General features: G+C 42.5%; 2 protein-coding genes across 2 annotated transcripts in view; both read right to left on the bottom strand.

The window, feature by feature from the left end:
• The window catches only part of GABBR2 (gamma-aminobutyric acid type B receptor subunit 2), an 862,687-nt gene extending 858,474 nt beyond the window's left edge, over positions 1–4,213 (bottom strand). The window contains exon 1 of the mRNA XM_075921529.2: positions 2,223–4,213. Coding sequence (XP_075777644.2) covers positions 2,223–2,528 — 306 coding nt within the window. The 5' untranslated portion in view covers positions 2,529–4,213. The remainder of the gene's footprint in view (positions 1–2,222) is intronic.
• Positions 4,214–11,637: 7,424 nt separating this feature from the next.
• The window catches only part of GALNT12 (polypeptide N-acetylgalactosaminyltransferase 12), a 76,744-nt gene continuing 69,187 nt past the window's right edge, over positions 11,638–19,194 (bottom strand). Inside the window, exon 10 of the mRNA XM_006137085.3 lies at positions 11,638–18,638. Within this exon, the coding sequence (XP_006137147.3) occupies positions 18,501–18,638 (138 nt within the window). The 3' untranslated portion in view covers positions 11,638–18,500. The remainder of the gene's footprint in view (positions 18,639–19,194) is intronic.

The following is a 19,194-nucleotide window of genomic DNA, read 5'->3' as shown; positions in this document are numbered from 1 at the left end:
TGAAAATGGAGTTTTTTTAACAAGACTATTGTTCAGCTCACTGAGAAATAGAACCTGTTTTGCAAATACTATTAATATTAGCTTTCTAGTTCAGAAAGTAAATTCTGTGTTAATAAATAACATAAGTGTACTAGATAAATTTTGAGTTTTAAATATGAAGTGTAGCAGCTTATTGAATGTTATTGGATCCTTACATATAAAGGGGAAATCTTATCCAAGTTTTCCTATTTCCTCTTTTCTTTTTTTAAACCCTTTTTTATAATAATCTCATCTTTAGGAGTCATCAGTTTAAACAAGATAATGTAGAGAAGAATGCATTAGTAAAATTGTGAGTATTTCTGACACATGTTGTGCTTATAAAATCAGGTACTGTCATTCAGAAAAAAAGCCATAATCCTTTTCATTATAATTTCACAGTTCACTGGAATTAATTTTCTAAGGACAACTAATGACTCTCTTAGGCTCATCATGTCTGTATTTTCTTTCAACATATCATTTGCATTAATAGAAAAAAATGTTCACTTATAATGTTTGCTTAGCATTTGTGTCTTCAATTACATGCATTTCCCCTTAAAGAGGTCTGAAAAATTACTATGCTAAACAATGTAGTTTTATGCAAATAAAAAACACTGCTATAAAATAAGAGATTTCCTAATAATTTCTGGACTAGGCAATTCCTCTCCATGATTATATCAGTTTATTTCCATCAGATTCTGGGGACAGAGTGAGAGAAGACCGAGTTTTTTTTTCTTAAAACACATTAGGACAGAGTAGATGTTCAATAGTCAATTTGCTTTACCAGTGTTGTCTTAAAAATGGATATCAGACACTAGTATTACACAAGAAATGACTGCCATCTTCAGGAAAGGTTCAATATTGAATCAGCATTTATTCGCTGCAAACACTCGTTTATTAAAGTTGTGACCAAATCAAGTGCAATTTTCCAACCTCCCTAAATCCCTCTATGCAAGTAAAGAGAATGAGAAATTCCTGTACGACATCTGACATCGTTTCCTGCCCAATGCCTTCCTCCAGCCTCAAAGAAACAGCTCTGAAACATTGGCTTTTATATGTATTCTATGTGGCATATACACAACACGGAGAAAACTGCAAATTTAACTCTTTGTGAAAATCCGCTGCTTTGATCTCCCAACACTGCTTTCATGCTGTCGCCCCTGAAATTCGCCTGCGTTCCTTAGCTATCCTGTGTGTGTGCGCGCGCCGGAATTGATACGACTACATAACCTATTCATCGTAACAAATGGGATAGTGAGGACAAGGAGACGTAGATCTCTACATCAAACGACAATGCGTAAGCTGAATAAATCTGCTCGAACTAGAAGACGAAGACGTATTCACATCCTTACTTAGCATTCACCCTCCAAACACACCTCTGGAAGGACGTCCCTCCCTGCTCAGGCCGTGCAAGCTAGAGCTGAAATGTGACAAAACCCCGCAAGTTCCTTTTTCCACCTCCTCACAGAGCTTCAGCTACATCAATTGCCACTCAAAGCTAAATGCTGTCTTTTTTAAATCCGGATCGCAGTGCCAGCTCATTGGAGAGAGAGAGAGAAAAAGGTCACTGACGTGCATCTGTTGCTTAATAAATTGAAACTGCCCTGGCAAAGAGAGACAGCCTGAGAATTTCTTGTCGTAGAAATCATCAATCCCACCCAGCCTTCCCCGGACTGATCACGTCAAGCAGAAGGGCAGCAAAGCCAAGCTCTCAGGCAACCTAGCAACCCCGACACCTGCCCGGCACTGCATGCCCCAACAAGCCGGCAGGGGTACCGGCCGCATTCTGCTCTCAGCCACACGGCTCCAAAATGCGGGGCAAGCCCATGGATGCCCGTGGAAGGGCACCAGCCGTGCCTGGGTGTCACTGAGAGCCCTCTACGGCCCGGCCGCCCCGCCGCCCGCCTCTCTCCACCACCGCATCCCGGACTCCCTCGCCCGAGCCCCTCTCCACGGCAAAGCCCATTTGCAGCCAGTCAGCCCTAAACATGGGGGGAGGTCACTCCGCGTTGCCCCGCAAGGCTGATGCGGGTCAGGCCGAGCGGTGTGCGGGGGGGGGTGGGAGCAATCAGCTGCGCATCAACCCGACCACACGCCCCAAGGTGCGGGGGTGGGGGAGGGGGATGTCCTTCCCTCTGCGAGCACCTGCCGCATCTCCCAGCCTCCCCGGGGCACCTCCCCTGCAGCCCCGGCAGAGGCTTCCCTACCTCGGTGTCGTAGAGCCGGAGGTCCAGCGAGTAGGGGTTAAGCAGGGACTCGTTGCGGATCTGATCCATGGCCAGCTGCACGGCTGGCAGCACGCCCCGGCCGATCTTGCTCTTCTGGTCCTCCTCCGACTGGCTGAGCGGCATCAAGCCCATGATGGAGATCGGCGTGGTGGCGTTGGGGGCCAGCCCGGCCGCCCCCCGCGAGTGGCCCCGCGCCCAGCCCAAGCAGAGGAGCAGCAGCAGCAGCATGGCAGGGCTGGCGGCAGCCGCGGCCGGGCAAAGGGCTCTCCTCGGGCAGGGCGGCATGCTGCGGGCGGCAGCGGCGAGGACACGGGCTCCCTCACGCCGGGCGCATGGCGGGCTGGGCGCTTCCCCCGGCCGGGCAAAGGGCTCCGCTGCCCGGCAATAATCCTCCCGGCGCTGGCGGGTCCGGCCGCGGAGAGAGCCCCCCCGGCCCGCGGCGGCCAGAGGGGACCTGCCTCCCCTGGCGCTCAGCGCCGCAGCCGGCCCGTGCAGCCCCGCTCCGGCGCGCAGGGGGCGGCAGCCACCATCGCGGGGTTGAGGCTGAGGCTCGGAGCCCCCTGCAGCAGCAGCGGCGGCGGCGGCGGAGGGACGCGGTGCCGGCGAGGGCTGGGGGGAGGCTAGTGCCGCATTCTCCTGAAGCCGCCACCGGCGGCAGCCTCCGCCGCTCGTCCCCCACCCCCGCAGCTCCCCGGACGGGAGGACACTCGCCCCCTTTCCTCCTGTAATCCCAGCCGGGCGGCTTCACGCTTCCTCCACGCCGCCGCCGATGGGGCTTCTTGTCCCCGGGCTGCTTCCCGCCGCACGGAATCGCTGCTGAGGAGGAGACAGCGGAGTCAGGAGATGCGGGTTTGGGCACCTCCACCAGCCTATAGGAGGGAGGGAGGCAGCGAGAAAGAGAGACAGTCCTTGGGGGGGGAGGGGGCGCCCTCCTGGCAGCTGCACTCAGTGCCTGGCAATCAGAGCTGTTTTCAGGTAGAAGGTTGCGCTGCCAGCCTGGATGGACAGCGGAAAACGCGCGGCTGTGGGGTCTGGAGCGGCTTTTCCACGGAAGAGCACCATTTTCAGTCCCACTTTTGGGTTAGGAGGAGGTACGTGGAAACAACCAAACAGGTCATGCCGTGCCATTACTGGCATGTCGTCTGCCTGGGTGATTAATACAGCTCCGCGTATAGTAGCCTCCCCCCTCCCCACAGAAAAAAATTTATGTAATCAGCTGGCTAGAGCTGCCCTTCCCATCTCCCCATTCTACTATATAAACATTCTCCACACCCTTACAATCACTACGCAAGCCCGTCCTACCCGCACACTCCACCCCATGCACCTCTCCTCGCACATATTGCACACACACCGTAGCCCAAATCCACTGCCACACTAAGCACCCCGCCTAACGCACCACCTTGCAGAGTTCCCGCCAGCCCACACACACACAGCTTAAATCAGTCCCCTGCCTAACTACTCCACCTGGAGTTCCCGCACAGGCTGTACTCTGGGTCATATGTCTTCAGAGGGTGGTAGAATGTGGTCATTTTCAAGGTGCCATGGAATTCACCATTTTTCTGCAGTGCATGCCCTACAATTTCCCTTTGGTCTCTGCTTGCAGCTGCAACTAAACAAATTAATGTTGCAGCGGAATTTAGTTGCAGTGGAGATTAGAGAGGTTGTTGCTATAGAATTTGGTCTTATTGTACCTCAGAGAATAGGGTCCCTGCATATAAGCATTTATTGACACCATTCACTCCGCAGCAGCCCACACTCACCTCCGCATATATCCCACCTGCACACCTATTGCACAGCACAGTTGATCACACCTGTACACACTATCCCATACCAGTCTTGCAGACATCCATTTTCTCCTGTGGATGGGAAAGACACTTTATATAGTCTCCACTCCTAACAATACAGTGCAAAGCCCCTCAATAGGGAAGCTTTAACTCTAATCACAGAGAGAATCCAGGAAGCAATGTAGGTCAGAGTGTTTGTTGTTTTAGCACTGGAGGTTAACACAACTAAATGCTTCAGACTCCTCCCCTTTTATAAATACTAATTCTTTTCCTAAAATCACCAGAGATCTTAAACAGGTACCACACCATTTCTCTTAAACAAAATGTTAGCACTGTCCAATGCATCCTACTTACATTACATATATGTTGGTGCTGCCAATGTGATAAATTAGAACACCAGTAAATTGTATTGATAGAGTAAAAATTTTAAAGCCAAAAGGGACTCTTATGATCATCTAGCCTGACTTCCTGCGTAACACAGGCCATAAAATGTTGTCCTAATTCTTGCATTAAGCCTATAACTTCTGGTAGAAAGATACTGTATCTGATCTTCGTTTGGAGACTTCAAGTAATGGAGAATGCACCCCATCTCTTGGAAAGACGTTCCAGTGGTTAGTTACTCTATTAAAAATGTTCATCTTATTTTCAATTTAAATGTGTCTAGCTTCAGTTTCCAGTCATTGGATCTTGTTATGCCTTTGTCTGCTCAATTACAGTGCTCTTGCTGTCAGAAATCTTCCCCCCTCTAGATACTTAGTTTGCATCAAATCATTATGATCCTGTTCCATAAATACACTTGTTTGAGCTTGTTAAGAATGTCACCATGAGGCAGGTTTTGCAGACTTTGAGTCATTTCTTAGAGGCCTTTTCTGACCCTCCTTTGTGATGCTCCCTAAGGATACCCACTAGCCAAGGTTGTGAGACACTTCACTATTACTTGCCCTTAGCAAGAAGAAGCCTGTGCTTGCTGTGGGTGAGTTCCCCAAGTGCACCAATCACAGGCATATACTCTAATTATCTAACCCATTACAAAGATAGCTTCCCCAATTATCACCGATAATATCATTAGCTCACAGACATTTACCTCCCCCTCTCATCCCCCTTCTGTTCTGAAATTTGATTTGTCCTTTTCATACATATTCATTTTTTAAAATTGTATCCTTTGGTATATATGGTTGTAACAATTTTCTTCCACTATTTGATCTGAGGAAGTGGGTCTGGCCCACGAAAGCTCATCACATAATAAACCATCTTGTTAGTCTTTAAAGCGCTACATAGTCCTGTTTTTTGTTTCAGGCATATACAAACATTCCTTTCTAGGGCTTGCAGGCCCAGCTGTCACTGTAGACTAGAGGTTAGCGAGAAGCACACTCCAAACCTCAAGCCCTTGGAGTGTTTCCTTCAGTAGTCCAGCTCCTTGCCCTTGCACCTCAGTATTCACCATTTTGCTGCTTCCAAGCCTCCCAAAGAAACAGCATATCCTAGTTTACCAGTTTCACCTTCTATCCATTGCTCCACTTAATTCATAGCATTTACATTTGTTAATAGTGAAATCAAATATACGTTTATTTAACAAATCATAAAGATTCAAAGTAGTAGCAAAAAGTAAGTTTGAAACAAATGGTTAGATAAAAATATAATCATAACATGTATTCTAGAGCCTGAACGTAATAAGAAAACTTCATATCCCTTAAGTCACATCTAGCTTTGCGGGAAGATCGATGAAGCGGTGGTCAACCTTCCAGTGTTCGATTTAGTGGGTCTAGGAAAGACCAGCTAAATCAAATGCTGGGCGCACCCCTGTTGACACTGGTACTCCTTGCTCTTGTGAGGAGTAAGGGAAGACAACGGAAATAGCACCAAGGTTCGGCTTAAGTTATGTCAGCTTCAGCTACGTAAATTGTGTACCATAAGCTGACCTTCCCCAATAGTATAGACCTGGCCTTAGAGTCTTGTTCACTCCAAATCTTTGCAGTGCTTCAGAATCAGGCTGGCTGTGACCCTTCTTCCATGCTGTCAATTTGCCTCTTAAGTGAAAGATTCCGTATGTCCCTTTGCATCCAAGATATACCAGACCAATCCTTTCTCTTTATTCATAATCAGGCCACCTTCCTGCTGTTTTTCACTCTGTAGATTTCCTCTTTTAGATTTCATAATCTCTCGATTTACACCTGGCACAGAATCATCCTCAGTGCACAGGCCACCTTAATCTTGGCATTTCCTAACTTTTAGTGTTTAACCTTGCAATCTTAAATATGTTTGTGATGTTACACCCCATGTTCTTTATGGAAATAGGCTCAATGTGAATATGCTTAATGCAAAATTTGGCACGTAACCTGTGACTGAAAAGCTTGTAATCCCCTGAATATGTATATTCTATTTGTGTGCATGTATTATTCCTGTATTTGAAGTTAGAAATATGAAGTATAAACCTGTTTATATAGCTAGATGTGCTCATGAAGGCCATTAGTTGATGCTACAACCCATTTTGGATGTGGCACTTTTCCATGGGAGTGTGAAAGAATTGAAACTGAACACAAAGAATTCCCATCTTGGGCAAAATCTGTTTATCGGCAAGAAAAACAATAGGGCAATTGCCAGACACCAAGACTCCCCCTGCTTACCATTTAGATGAACAACATCTAAGACTGGACAGGAAGAAGGAACAAGCTTGTGAGAAAAGATTCCTAGAACTACTATTAGGGTAAGAAATTGTATGTAACAAGTTTCTTAGGCTACGTCTATACCGCACCCTTCTTCCACAAAAGCTTATGCAAGTGAAGCGCGGAGTAGAATATCCCCGAACTTCATTTGCATAATTAGTTAGGGGCCGTTTTTGCACAAGAGGCTTTTGTGCAAAAAGGAGCTGTGTAAGCAACTCCTTTTTGAGCAAAACTCCCTCTTACGCAAGAGCCAGTCTTCATTTTTTTCAGGAAGAACAGCTCTTGTGCAAGAGGGTTTTTTTGCACAAAAAGGAGCCATCTACACAGCTTCTTTTTGCGCAAAAGCCTCTTGTGCAAAAACGGCCTCTAATTATGCAAATGAAGCACGGTGATATTCTACTCTGTGCTTCATTTGCATACGTTTTTGCGGAAGAAAGGTGCCGTATAGACGTAGCCGTAGAGTAGTAAGCTTAGCTGGTGTGTTTTGTTGTATTTTGCTTAGTAAGTTACTTTGATCTGTCTGTTATCACTTGCAATCACTTAAATCCCACTTTTTATATTTAATAAATAATAAATAATTGTTACGGGGGGGGGGGGACAACAGCTGTGTATATCTCTCCTTCATTGATAAAAGGGGTGAACAAATTATGAGCTTATTCTGTATAACACTTATATGCATAGTAAGACATTTATCTGGGGTTCTGGTTCCTTTGGGGCTGTGCACCTGGGTGCTGTGTCAACTCCCTTTGACTGAGATGTCCCAGAGCTGAGCTACTCTGAGTGTCTATGCTGTTCTACTGTGGGCAGTGGCTCCAACTCTGTGCCTTTGCTGAGGGTGACAATCAGGGCTCCCTCTAAGCTGCACAGTGTGGAGGCTCAGAGCAATCATTCACAAAGCTGCTGCAGCCGCCTTTCCCCCGGTCTTGGCAGCTCCCTGCTGCAGGTGGAGGAGTATGCCTCTCTCACAGCAGTGGAAGCTCCCTCTCCAGCCAGCCAGGGAAGAGGTGCACTCCTCTGGGCCCAGCAGCAGGGCTAGATTAAGAAAGGGGCTTTAATGCTGCAGCCCAGGGCCCTAGGGTCCTCTTAGCCAGGGACACTGGGCTGCAGCCTGTAAAGACCGTGTTCCTGACCTAGAGGGATGGGGGAAAAGGGGAGGTACTTCTTCATGCTCCCATTCCTCCCCACCTCTGGCTGGAGCTGTGTCACTGCAAGCACCAGGAAGCTCTGTCTCTACACTGCCCTTACTTGGAGGTTTTTCCCCTGCAACTCCCATTGGCTGGGAATCATGGCCAAAGGGAGCTGCAGAGGGCGGTGCTTGCAAGTGAGCAAGGGGCAATGTGGCTTCCCCTCCATCAAATGGGAGCTAAATACTCTGAAATCCAACCCATGGCCCCCGCCCTGAGCCCCTTCCTGCACCCTAAGTCCCTCTTAGATCTTGTACCTCAATCCTCTGCCATCGCCTGATCCCCTCATGCATCCTGACACCCTTCCAGACCCCACACCCCAACTCTCTGCCCCAGCCTGGAGCCCAGTCCACCACACTAACTCCCTTCTCTACCCCATACGTTAGCTCTGAGCCCCCTCCTATATCCTAACTCCTAGCCAGACCCTACACTCCCACCCCAATCTCCTGCCCTGAGCCGACTCGCACACTCTAAACCCTTTGGCCCCAACCTGCAGCCCCCTCCTGTACCGCAAACACCTCATCCCTGCCCTACCCCACAGCCTGCACTCCTGGCCAACACCCTCATCCCCTCCTACTCGGAGCCCGCTCCCACACTCCTAACCTTTTGGCCCCAACCCTACCACAGATCATCTATGTGCAGAATGAATTTTACTATGTACACCAACATGGAGGTGGTGTGTTGCACATCATCTCCGTATTGGTGTACATAAAAATAATTCTGCATGTAGACATAAAAAATTAGAGGGAACATTGGTGTCCAGAGATTCTGTCTCAGCAGGGCAGGGTGGTAGTATATCTAAGGGTATGTCTACACTACCCCACTAGTGCGAACTAGCGGGGTAATGTATGCATACCGAACGTACAAATGAAGCCCGGGATTTGAATTTCCCGGGCTTTATTTGCATAAGCTGGCCGGCGCCATTTTTAAATGCCGGCTTGTTCGAACCCCGTGCCGCGCGGCTACACGCGGCACGGGCTAGATAGTTCGGACTAGCAAGCTATTCCGAACTATCTGTACACCTCGTTCCACGAGGCGTACAGATAGTTCGGAATGGCTTGCTAGTCCGAACTATCTAGCCCGTGCCGCATGTAGCCACGCGGCACGGGGTTCGAACAAGCCGGCATTTAAAAATGGCACCGGCCGGCTTATGCAAATAAAGCCCGGGAAATTCAAATCCCGGGCTTCATTTGCACGTTCGGTATGCATACATTACCCCGCTAGTTCGCACTAGCGGGGTAGTGTAGACATACCCTTAGAGGGCAGATTAGTGGGCTCAGTGGTATAATCAGCACATCAAGTGACAATCTCAAGGGAAGCTCTGTGACTGAACCCATCACAATGTTTTTTTAATGTAATTATTATGCATAAGTACATCTGGGAGAATTTTTTCAGCCAAAATTGTATTTATTTAAAAATGCAGATTCTGGTCAACCAAAGCACTTCATAAATTTGTGTTGACTGTGATCAATTTTGTGGGGAAAAGTTGGCTTAGGTTTACAGAACTCCAGAGGAAGAGAAGATGCTGCTGCCCTCTTAGGTCCAATAGCCTGGTACCAAGGGCATTTATTCACCTGGGAAGTGGGAGACCAGATTCAAACCCCACTTTAGATCAAGGATTTTAATCCAGATCTCCCACATCCTAGGTACATTTCTTAATTGCCAGGTGTTCTGGAGTAATCTGTTTCAGTCTCTCCTGTTGAGCTGTTCTATTTTTCCTGTGAGCCTAAATATTCATTGGGCTACAGAGTGAGAATGACTCTAAAACCTGATGATTGAGCATTCAACTAGGACAGGGGATTCCAGGCTTTCAGTCACTTCTCTAGTGAACAGTTAGTTAATCGGGGCTTGTCTATACTTACCCAGAGATCAATGCTCGCTGACAGAGCTCCCGTTGACCTTAGTACTCCACAGGAGACCGAGTAAGAAAGTCAACAGGAGAGTTTCTTTCATCGACCTCCTGCTGTGTTGGACGCCACAGAAATTCAGCTTAAGGTATGTTGACTCCAGCTGCAACATTCACATAGCTGGAGTTGCATATCTTAAGGTGACTTTCTCCCTAAGTGTAGACCTGGCCTCAGTTACACAAAGTGGAACATATTCAACAGGAAGGACTGAGAAAGACCTATCTGTAAGGGCCTGGAAATTAGGGCATCATCTGGTATGTGGGAAACCAGGAGTTCAAATGCCTGCTATATTGCTGATTTCACTTCCCTTCTTACCCAGGATGCTTTTCTAACCAAAGTAGCTTTCTTTTATGATTGCAGAATTATATTTTTGGACTTATAAGAAAATAGTCTTACACAATTATTTGAATGTTTCTGTTTAATTTTTCCTTCCTAATCAGTTGTGATCATAATTGTTTTAGCTTTGGGGGAAATGATCATTTTAAATATATATAAGTGCTAGGGTCTATATTCTGTGTGCACATCATTAATGTAATCAGGTCATAATCAGTTACACAAAATGACTAATTCATAGTTCAGTGATCAGTTCTTATTTATCTGTGAGAAATGTGGTCTAATATAGAATTATCCTAAATTGAAGTAATAGTTTTTGTGCTAGAAAATTATCATCTATCATTTTATTTGCAACTGCACAAATGTTTTACCAGTAGCACCATGAAACCTGAAGTATATATCGCTCAAAATGAATTCCGCAGAATAACATAGGTTTTTTTGCTTACACATACGGGTGCATGCTTAAGGAGGAGGCTATTATCTTAGGGCACGTCTACACCGCAGGGCTCAAGCCAAAATAAGATATGCAACTTGAGCGAAATAAAGTACATCAATTGTGTAGCTTAAGTCAAAACAGCTTATTTCAGCATTTGGCGCGGTCTACACAGCAGGAAGTGCAAAAAAGAGCACTCTTCCTCCCACTTCCCTTACTCCTCATAAAATGAGGGTTACAGGAATCAGAGTAAGAAGTCCTCTAGCTCGACATTATTTTGACAGTTATTATGTTGAAATAACTGTTTGTAGTGTAGATGCAGACTTTGTTATTTTGGAATAATGTCAGTTATTGTGAAATAAAAGTGCTGTGTAGATGTACCCTTATTTAGTGGTCTGCAATGGCTCTCTACCAGTACCCCTTCTTATGCTTTTTCAGTTAGCTGATTGATTCATAAGCACTGCTGATCCTGTGCTTCTGAGTTGTCAATAAGTCTAAAATAGTCAATGACATCTTTGATGTAGAATACCACCTCCACCCCCTGCTGCCTGCTGTTTCCTTCCTAAAGAGAGTGTATCCAGTGATTTTAACATTCTAGTCATGTGAATCCTCCCACCAGGTTTCAGTAATAACAATTTGCCAAATATCGTCTCATAAATTATTTCCAATTCCTCTCATTTGTTACCTAGTCTTCTGGCACTGGTATACAGGCAGTTAAAGAATTTATTCTCTTTATATTTCTTGACACCTTTACTACATTCATGATATCTTGAGTGTGAATTATATATCTGAGCATGCCATGGGAGACAGCCAAATACACCGCAAAACCAAACAGTCCTGTGTTACACCACTTACCAAACCAATGATTCACCTCCAGTACCTTCTGCTGTCTGTTCTTCCTTTGTGAAACATGAAGGATCTCTCAGAAAATAACTTGTATTTTTTTTCTCCTTCAGCTCCCTTTTGAAATCCCTGAGGTTTATGATAATCTGTGAAGTGTCACTGAAGCCATGCAATTCATGACAGTATGTACTATAACTATTGTATTCATAAATGCGTGTGTATAACTTTAAAAACCTCTCTCTAACCATCTTGTTAGGTGTACCTTTATTTCTTCACACCCTTCCAAGCAGTGTGTATTACATCAAAAGAAATCAAATGAAAGGAGAGAAAACCTCCAACCTAGAGATTTTAGAGTTTCCAAATACAATAAAATAAAATTAAAAGGCACATACTTCCATTTGAATTACCAAGCTAATAGCATCATTTGTTTTTAAGCATGATTGCACAAAACAATAAAATAATAAATACATAATAAAATAATGCAAAGGAACACAATTCCATCAGTCTTTGTTAGCATATCAACATAAATTTCCTCTTCTTCAGAAATATTTACTGAATATACACAAAACAACAATAAAATACAGTTTCCCAGTCTTTGTGTTAGCACAGTGTTTCTCAACCCTTTTCTTTTTATAAAGTACCCCTTTTTCAAAAAAATAAATAAATTGTAAGTACCCCCAGTACCTACAGTTTTCAGACACACAATTTTTTTTTCTATCATTGCAACACATTTGTTTAAACAACTTAATTGTAGCCAGGCAGGTGATGACATTTTTGGGTGTAAAAAGTAAAAAAAGTAAAGCACTGTAAAACTTAAAACAAAAATTCAGTTTTCTCCAAATCTCAGTTGTGTTGACTTACCCTCCAGACTTCTCTCGAGTACCCCTAAGAGTACTCCTACCACTGGTTGAGAAACACTGTGTTAGCACATCAAATGGGATACATTGCTTCTAATTCACTGTAGACTTGCACAGTACAAGGAACCCTTTTATAGCTCCAGTGTTTTCATATAAACTTCAACAATTCTCCAGTATGACAGGTCACTCATGAGTGGCTCTGTGGAGACTAGTAATTTCTCATGTTTTGTTTTTAATAATGGGATTATTTCCCATTTTTGATGTACAGAACCACTCCTTCCCTCAGTGTATCCAAGGCCCACAACTCTATGATGTGTTAGCTTCTGTTAAGAGAAAACAGAGAAGAGAGAACTAAGAAAAATAAACATGTAAAATAAATTGGCCAATGATTTCAAGAATGTAGGATAGAAGACCCAGGATCCATGAGTATATCCTGATCATGAGCAATTAACCCTTACCTACTTATGGATTTCTAATGAGTAGTTTCAAGAAAAGGGACTCCACCTGCCTGGCATTTGGCTACTTGCCAGCTTCATCACTATAAGTGGTAGTGGATAAGGCCAGATACTGTCTTCTGTCTCCTTTTAAATGGCATTCCCACAATAGAAGCTTTTAATAATCTATACCAGTGGTTTCAACATGTGGTCCAGGGATCTTGAGGGATCGACAGACTATGTCTAAGGAGTATGAGAAAAGGTGTTATCACAAAACAGTAGTTTCCAACCTAGAATCAGCAGACTAAGTCTAAGATATCCAAAGGGGTAGGGCTGTCTTTACCCATACACAGAATATACTGATGCATAAGGCAACTGAAAATCTGGAGCACCACTGGGTCTTAATGTCCACTCCCCATCTCTTCCTACCCCTGTTCTGTGCCTCTGCTTCCACCAGAGAGGATCTAATTAACTTTAAAGTGGAAAAGCCTGTGAGACCTATTAGTAGAACACTGAACCTGTCAAAGAGCCATTCAAGTGAATGAAGTAAATGAAGCCACTTAATAGGCATTTGCCAACCCCAGGTATATAATGTCAGTTTCTGAATTTACTGTAAGGTTTACAGAACCTTAGTTTAAAATTTGCTTAAAAACATTTCATTAGTGTATTGCTGAAGATTATAAAATCATATTTTAAATCATCCACCACTGCCAAGCTGCCATTGGACTTAGAGCACCAGTTGATTACTACTGAGTAGGGCCCCATAAATCCTATAGATGGCCCTGCAAAGGGGTCTTCACCTTCATTAAAAATTTTTAGGGGTCCAAAAATGAAAGAAGGTTGAAAACCACCGATTTCAATAAACAAGGTCTTTGAAAGGTGACTTTCTCTCCTTACTCTCCCTGACAGTATATTTCTCCAGTCATGGATAAAAGCAACCAGAAAAAATGGCAGGTCTTCTAGGGTTTGCATGTGTGTAAAACATCTTACTTCACTAGAGAGACTGTTTTCTTCATGATGTTTATAAAATGAACAGAGACTGTAATGAAAGCAGAGGCTACTCTATCCGTTCTAAATCTCTATTTTCACAGGGTTATAAGTGTTCCGCAGAGAATCCTGTTTGAGCTGAAAATTCTCATGCCTAGTCTCAGTCCAAGGTATTTTTCCCCTGAAAACATGAGGAAAATCTATTTTGTCATTTCTGAGTGCAGGCAGATGGAAGGAGACACTTTTTCTACCTTAGAAAGGTATTCTGTCTTTTGCGCTCAATTCAGAAATGGATGAATGCAAAAACCATAAAAAGGAAAATGTATTGATAATTCCAAGCTATCTTCACATTTTAACCATTATTATAATGTTTGAAAGTATCATTCTGAGCACAGACTATGCTTAAGTTAGAATTTTCTGATGTACTTCATGTGGCGATATGTATTAATCTATAGAGATTGTCCATAATTTTGGTAGCACCAGGCTTTTCATTTCCACATCCAATTATGTTTTACTTCCCACACAGTGGACCCAGTGCTGAAATATTTTGTTGTTAGTGTTTCTGACAGACTCTCACAGAACTCATTTGGGCAGCTCATGATTGTAAGCATTACATCTAGTAGTAATAACTTATGAGATCAGTTTCTAAAAGATACTCAGTTTGTAGACATTAATTTGTTATGATTTAGATATTGTTCATCTGAGGATTTTGACAACATTCCTTCTATTACTACTCTAAATTAACTTGGGAGGCATACAGAAACTACACTGATGGAAAGTTAAGGTTGTCATACTGAAGTTAATTTTTCAACATTGTCAATATATAGGATTTGTATTGATTCTTCAACTGTGCAACTTTATGGACTACATACACTGTACTGCAGTACAGGAAACCCATGCCTTACGACCATTTTTGTAAGTACGGAAGGGGCCAAAAACCCCCAACTTACGTCCTGGTCCTGCATTTACAACAGTGCACGGTGCCTATCGTAAATGCGGGTTCAAGTTACGAAACCCCCAATTTGCAACGTTTCCCCAGGAACCAATCACGTCGCAAGTCAGGGGTTGCCTGCATAGTCAAGTTAACATGCTATGGAACATTTTTAATTATTAATTTTTAATAGACTGATTTCTGGTCTTCACTTTTCAATCACTTTTAATGTTACAATAATGAACAGGCATCCCAGGAAAGAAGGTCCTAGGATGGCTGAAATCATCTGTAGCATGACTCCGGTTATATCCATATGTGGGAGGATAAAAATAGTGTTTAATGGTCCCACCACAATACACATGCAGATTGTGGTGTTATCAGTACACGGAGAGCTTCTATTTAAACAATTTTATATTTATATATTACAAAGCACAGCAACAAGAAGTTGCTTTAAGTTTCAGTCAGTCAAAGCCTATCCAGAACCCTCTGTTTCAAAATAGAGGATGACCTTTAGTTTCTGCAGGCATATCTTACTTCCTTACATGACAGCTACAGCACATACAGGGTGGATCCCCTTCATCCACAATCTGGCCATATGCCCCACAAGGCTCGACTTTGCTCCACAGTTGGCATCAGTCTTGTCTATAGGACTCAACTCCATCTTTCCCCAGGATACATCTGTCCCTTCTCCACCAATGTGTTGAGACTAAGGCTATATCTACACTGCACTCTAAACTCGAAATAAGATACGCAATTTGCACTATGCAAATTGTGTACTTATTTCGAGTTTATTTCAAAAAAGGCTATTTTGATACATCCCTTAACTCTCATGGAATGAGGGTTACCAGGATGCCAAAATAGCATGCCCATTATTTCAAAAAATATTTCAAATTAATGGGTGGCTTGTGAAGACGTGGGGTAGCTATTTTGGGATACCTCTGGTATCCTGAAATAGCTTTGATGTGCAGACGTACCCCAAGAGTTCTCAACCCATACCATTTATTGAAGGACTGACTCCCAGTCAGCCATGATCTCCTTCAAAGGGAACAGAATCTTACAATTTGGCTGAAGGCACACTCTGTCCTGGCAGATGTTGGACTGTGCCCATATCTTTTAGCCAGACACATTACTAGGCTACTGGTGCAAGAGAGGGAAAAGAGAAACAACAGGGAGCCTGGCACACGAATACCCGAGGGTCACTAGCTAAAATCTGTCAGAGAACAGGCTGCATGCCATGGCTATAGACAGAACAAAGTGATTCGGTGAAAGTGTCCCAAGATCCTGGAGTGCATTAAATGTAATGAAAAGACTGGTGCTACCAAAATTATGGACAATCACTATAGATTAATACATATCCCATGACAGCTTCTGTGGTGGATTTGTGTATAATTACCTACTTGTTTCCTCAAACCAGAGGATTTGCAGGGTGAGAAAACAGAAGTTTTATACAATTTTATGTTACTGTAAACTTAAACCTCAGTGCTTTTCTTAACAGATGGTTCACGCTAAGGCAGCAGGATTTCACGCTGTACAATTCTGTTGTGAAGTCTGTTTTTAATTCATCTTATTTGCATACCATCACCTACAGGTGAAATCTTAAAGTCCCAACTATATGAAAACTCACAGACTTCAATGGGAGATCTGTACATGTTTAGACTGTAATATTTAGCTCTTTAGCTGAATGAAATAATACAATTTTTAAAAGTATCAGGGGGAAACAGAAGTGACCACATAATCTTGCTTTAATATTAACACCTCTCTCATGCCAACATCCAGTTTTGATGCAGCTCCAACAGAATGGTATTTTAAAAAACTCAACACAAGTGCTCCTAGCCAGTGAACCAAAGTGCTGAATTTGAGCCTCTATTTACTCCATTCACAACTATTATGATGCTACCTGAAGCTTTTACTGATTGTCTCTCTCACACACTCAGTCAGTTCCTTTATTTGTTCTTGTACTGTATATACTGGACTGAAGCCACTACACTATTTTTTTGTAGATATTTAGATATCAAGGGCCAAATTCAATAGTGAGCTAAATGGCAATATCTAAGTGGGTAAGGAAGCAGTTATAAATGGTTAGTGGTAATTTGCACTAATTTGGGATCCAGTCAGTGACTAAAACTAGTGCAATTCATATACAAACAGAGAGAGGAAGGTGAGAGGTTATAAGGAAAAGGACTAACAAGAGTAAGATAAAACAGTTTTCTTTTCCTGTATGTTTATAAATGTTGGAAGGATCAGGGCCAAAATCAGAGAAATTTTAAAAGAAAAGTACTGAGACCGCAAGAAAGAAATACTTACAAAAAAGAGTATCTAAGCTATTAATTAACAAATTATTTTATTAGATCTAATATCAGTTTCATCTACCAAAACCCCAGAGGCAGAACTGTAAAGGTGCTTATAAAACATAAGTTTAGCAACAATTTTTGGAGAACCTACATGCATATCCCCTAAAGGCAGAGTCCTCAACAATCATAAAACAAGTATGTAAAGATGACATGAGTTCACCAGGATTCAGAAAAGGTATGGATGTTTATATGGACAACAATTATATTTACAAAACTTAGGACAAAAGAAGAAATGTAAGTAGTATGGAAGAAATATAAACCCTCATGCTTTAGTACATAGGTGGACCTGACAGATAAGGAAAACATGTGTCTTGTAGGCTGAAGCATCTATTGCTGACCACTGTCAAAGACAAATGACTGGATTATGGTCACTTGTCTGGTTTAGTATGGCAATTCCTATGCTCTAAGCAGACAACATCTCATATAGATGCTAATAGAATATCCAGACCTTCAGCAGGAATGTACATGATGAACTAAACAGCTTGTTATTCGTAATGGATATTCTTAGAAAACAATGATAATCATGAAGACAAATATTTAGATTAGCATCAAATTACAAAACTTATTACTTAAATTACAAAACAATTTTTGTTTACATTTTTTTAAGAAAAGGAACATATTAACAGTATCAATGAAATGGAAAGGTATCCATTTTTATTTAGACATTCATTTGCTTAAAAAGTGACCTTTGAATTAAAGTTTCAGGGTCTGTAATTATTACTATGAATCTGATGTTGCATGATTTGAGCATGCAGAACTTTAATTTAAAGTACGTAGTACACACTTTTAAGATGGGGCTCCAAATCAATTTAATTTTTCCACTAGTCATTTTTAATATTGGTGCTTTATTTCTTAGATTAATGAAAGATCAGTAAATAATCACTAATTTTACTCTGAAGATAACCTGAAGCAGCTTTATTAAGAATCTGTCAAGTACCACGAACATTTAAAATGTTATGACACTCAGTCAAATACGTGCAATCTGGAGTATCATTTGTGCAATATTATTAGGACTTAGTCTGTCTTGAGCTGTAGACATGCAAATTCCACATTGACTTCAATGAGAGCTCTGCTTGACTTTCACATCTCAGGGCAGATTTTAACCTAAGTTTGCATTTTTGGAATTTAAAAAAAGAACCGTTAGCTAATATATGTTAAAAAGGCACAACTGTAGAACGTTTTAGAAAAATAAACATTTTAAAGTTAATGCCAGATAGCATTAGTGCAATTACTTTAACTTCCTTACTTGCACACAGTAGGTTAAAAATATAAGTCATGTGTGAAAAACCATAAGACATTTTAGAAACAGTATAGCTGCCAAATAAAGAGAACAGTGGAAGAGATTTCTGCAGCACAGTATATTCACAGTGCCTGTTCAACAACTTAATGCCTTTTAGTATTCCCGAAAACAAGGTTTACAAACTTGTAAACAAGTCACAACTCTTTTCATACAAAAATAGATCGGCTATGAAATTTTTCAAAAGGTTTCCTAGCTGCTGACTACAAAGTTAACATTTTCATATTCACCCACACAGTTGATAACGTCTGGATCAACTTCTTTCTTTGAAGAACCATTTTTGGTATTCTGAATTGCTACATGGTCGCAATAACGGTGCTGGATTGCCATTGTAAGAGTTAGATTCAGCTTGCAGACACTTCTGGGTTTGTACATGGAACAAAGTACCATCCTACAAAAGATAGTAGAACATTATTTACAAAACAGTCTTAAAATTATAGTTATTCATTCAATTTAACCATATTTGATATGTAACAGGAAACATCTAACTTATCTACATCTTAACTACATCTAAACTTATACTTCCCCTCAGGGGGAATCTATTGAATCCAAGAAGCCTGATGACAAGGTTAAAATCTGTGTCTTTTGGATTTACAGGAATGATTGAATATCCACATACAAGACGCATTGGATGTGGATGCATTGGAGAGGGTCCAGCGGAGGGCAACCAAAATGATTACGGGGCTGGAGCATATGACTTATGAGGAAAGGCTGAGGGAGTTGGGTCTATTTAGTCTGCAGCAGCGAAGAGTGAGGGGGGATTTGATAGCAGCCTTCAACTTCCTGAAGGGAGGTTCCAAAGAGGATGGAGAGAGGCTGTTCTCAGTAGTGACAGATGGCAGAACAAGGAGCAATGGTCTCATGTTGTGGTGGGAGCGGTCCAGGTTGGATATTAGGAAAAACTATTTCACTAGGAGAATGGTGAAGCACTGGAATGGGTTACCTAG

Source organism: Pelodiscus sinensis, chromosome 2 (assembly GCF_052426305.1).
Source record: "Pelodiscus sinensis isolate ZL-2025 chromosome 2, ASM5242630v1, whole genome shotgun sequence".
Taxonomy (NCBI): domain Eukaryota; kingdom Metazoa; phylum Chordata; order Testudines; family Trionychidae; genus Pelodiscus; species Pelodiscus sinensis.
The sequence above is the reverse complement of the archived record's forward strand: the minus strand, read 5'-3'. Positions and strand labels throughout refer to the sequence as shown.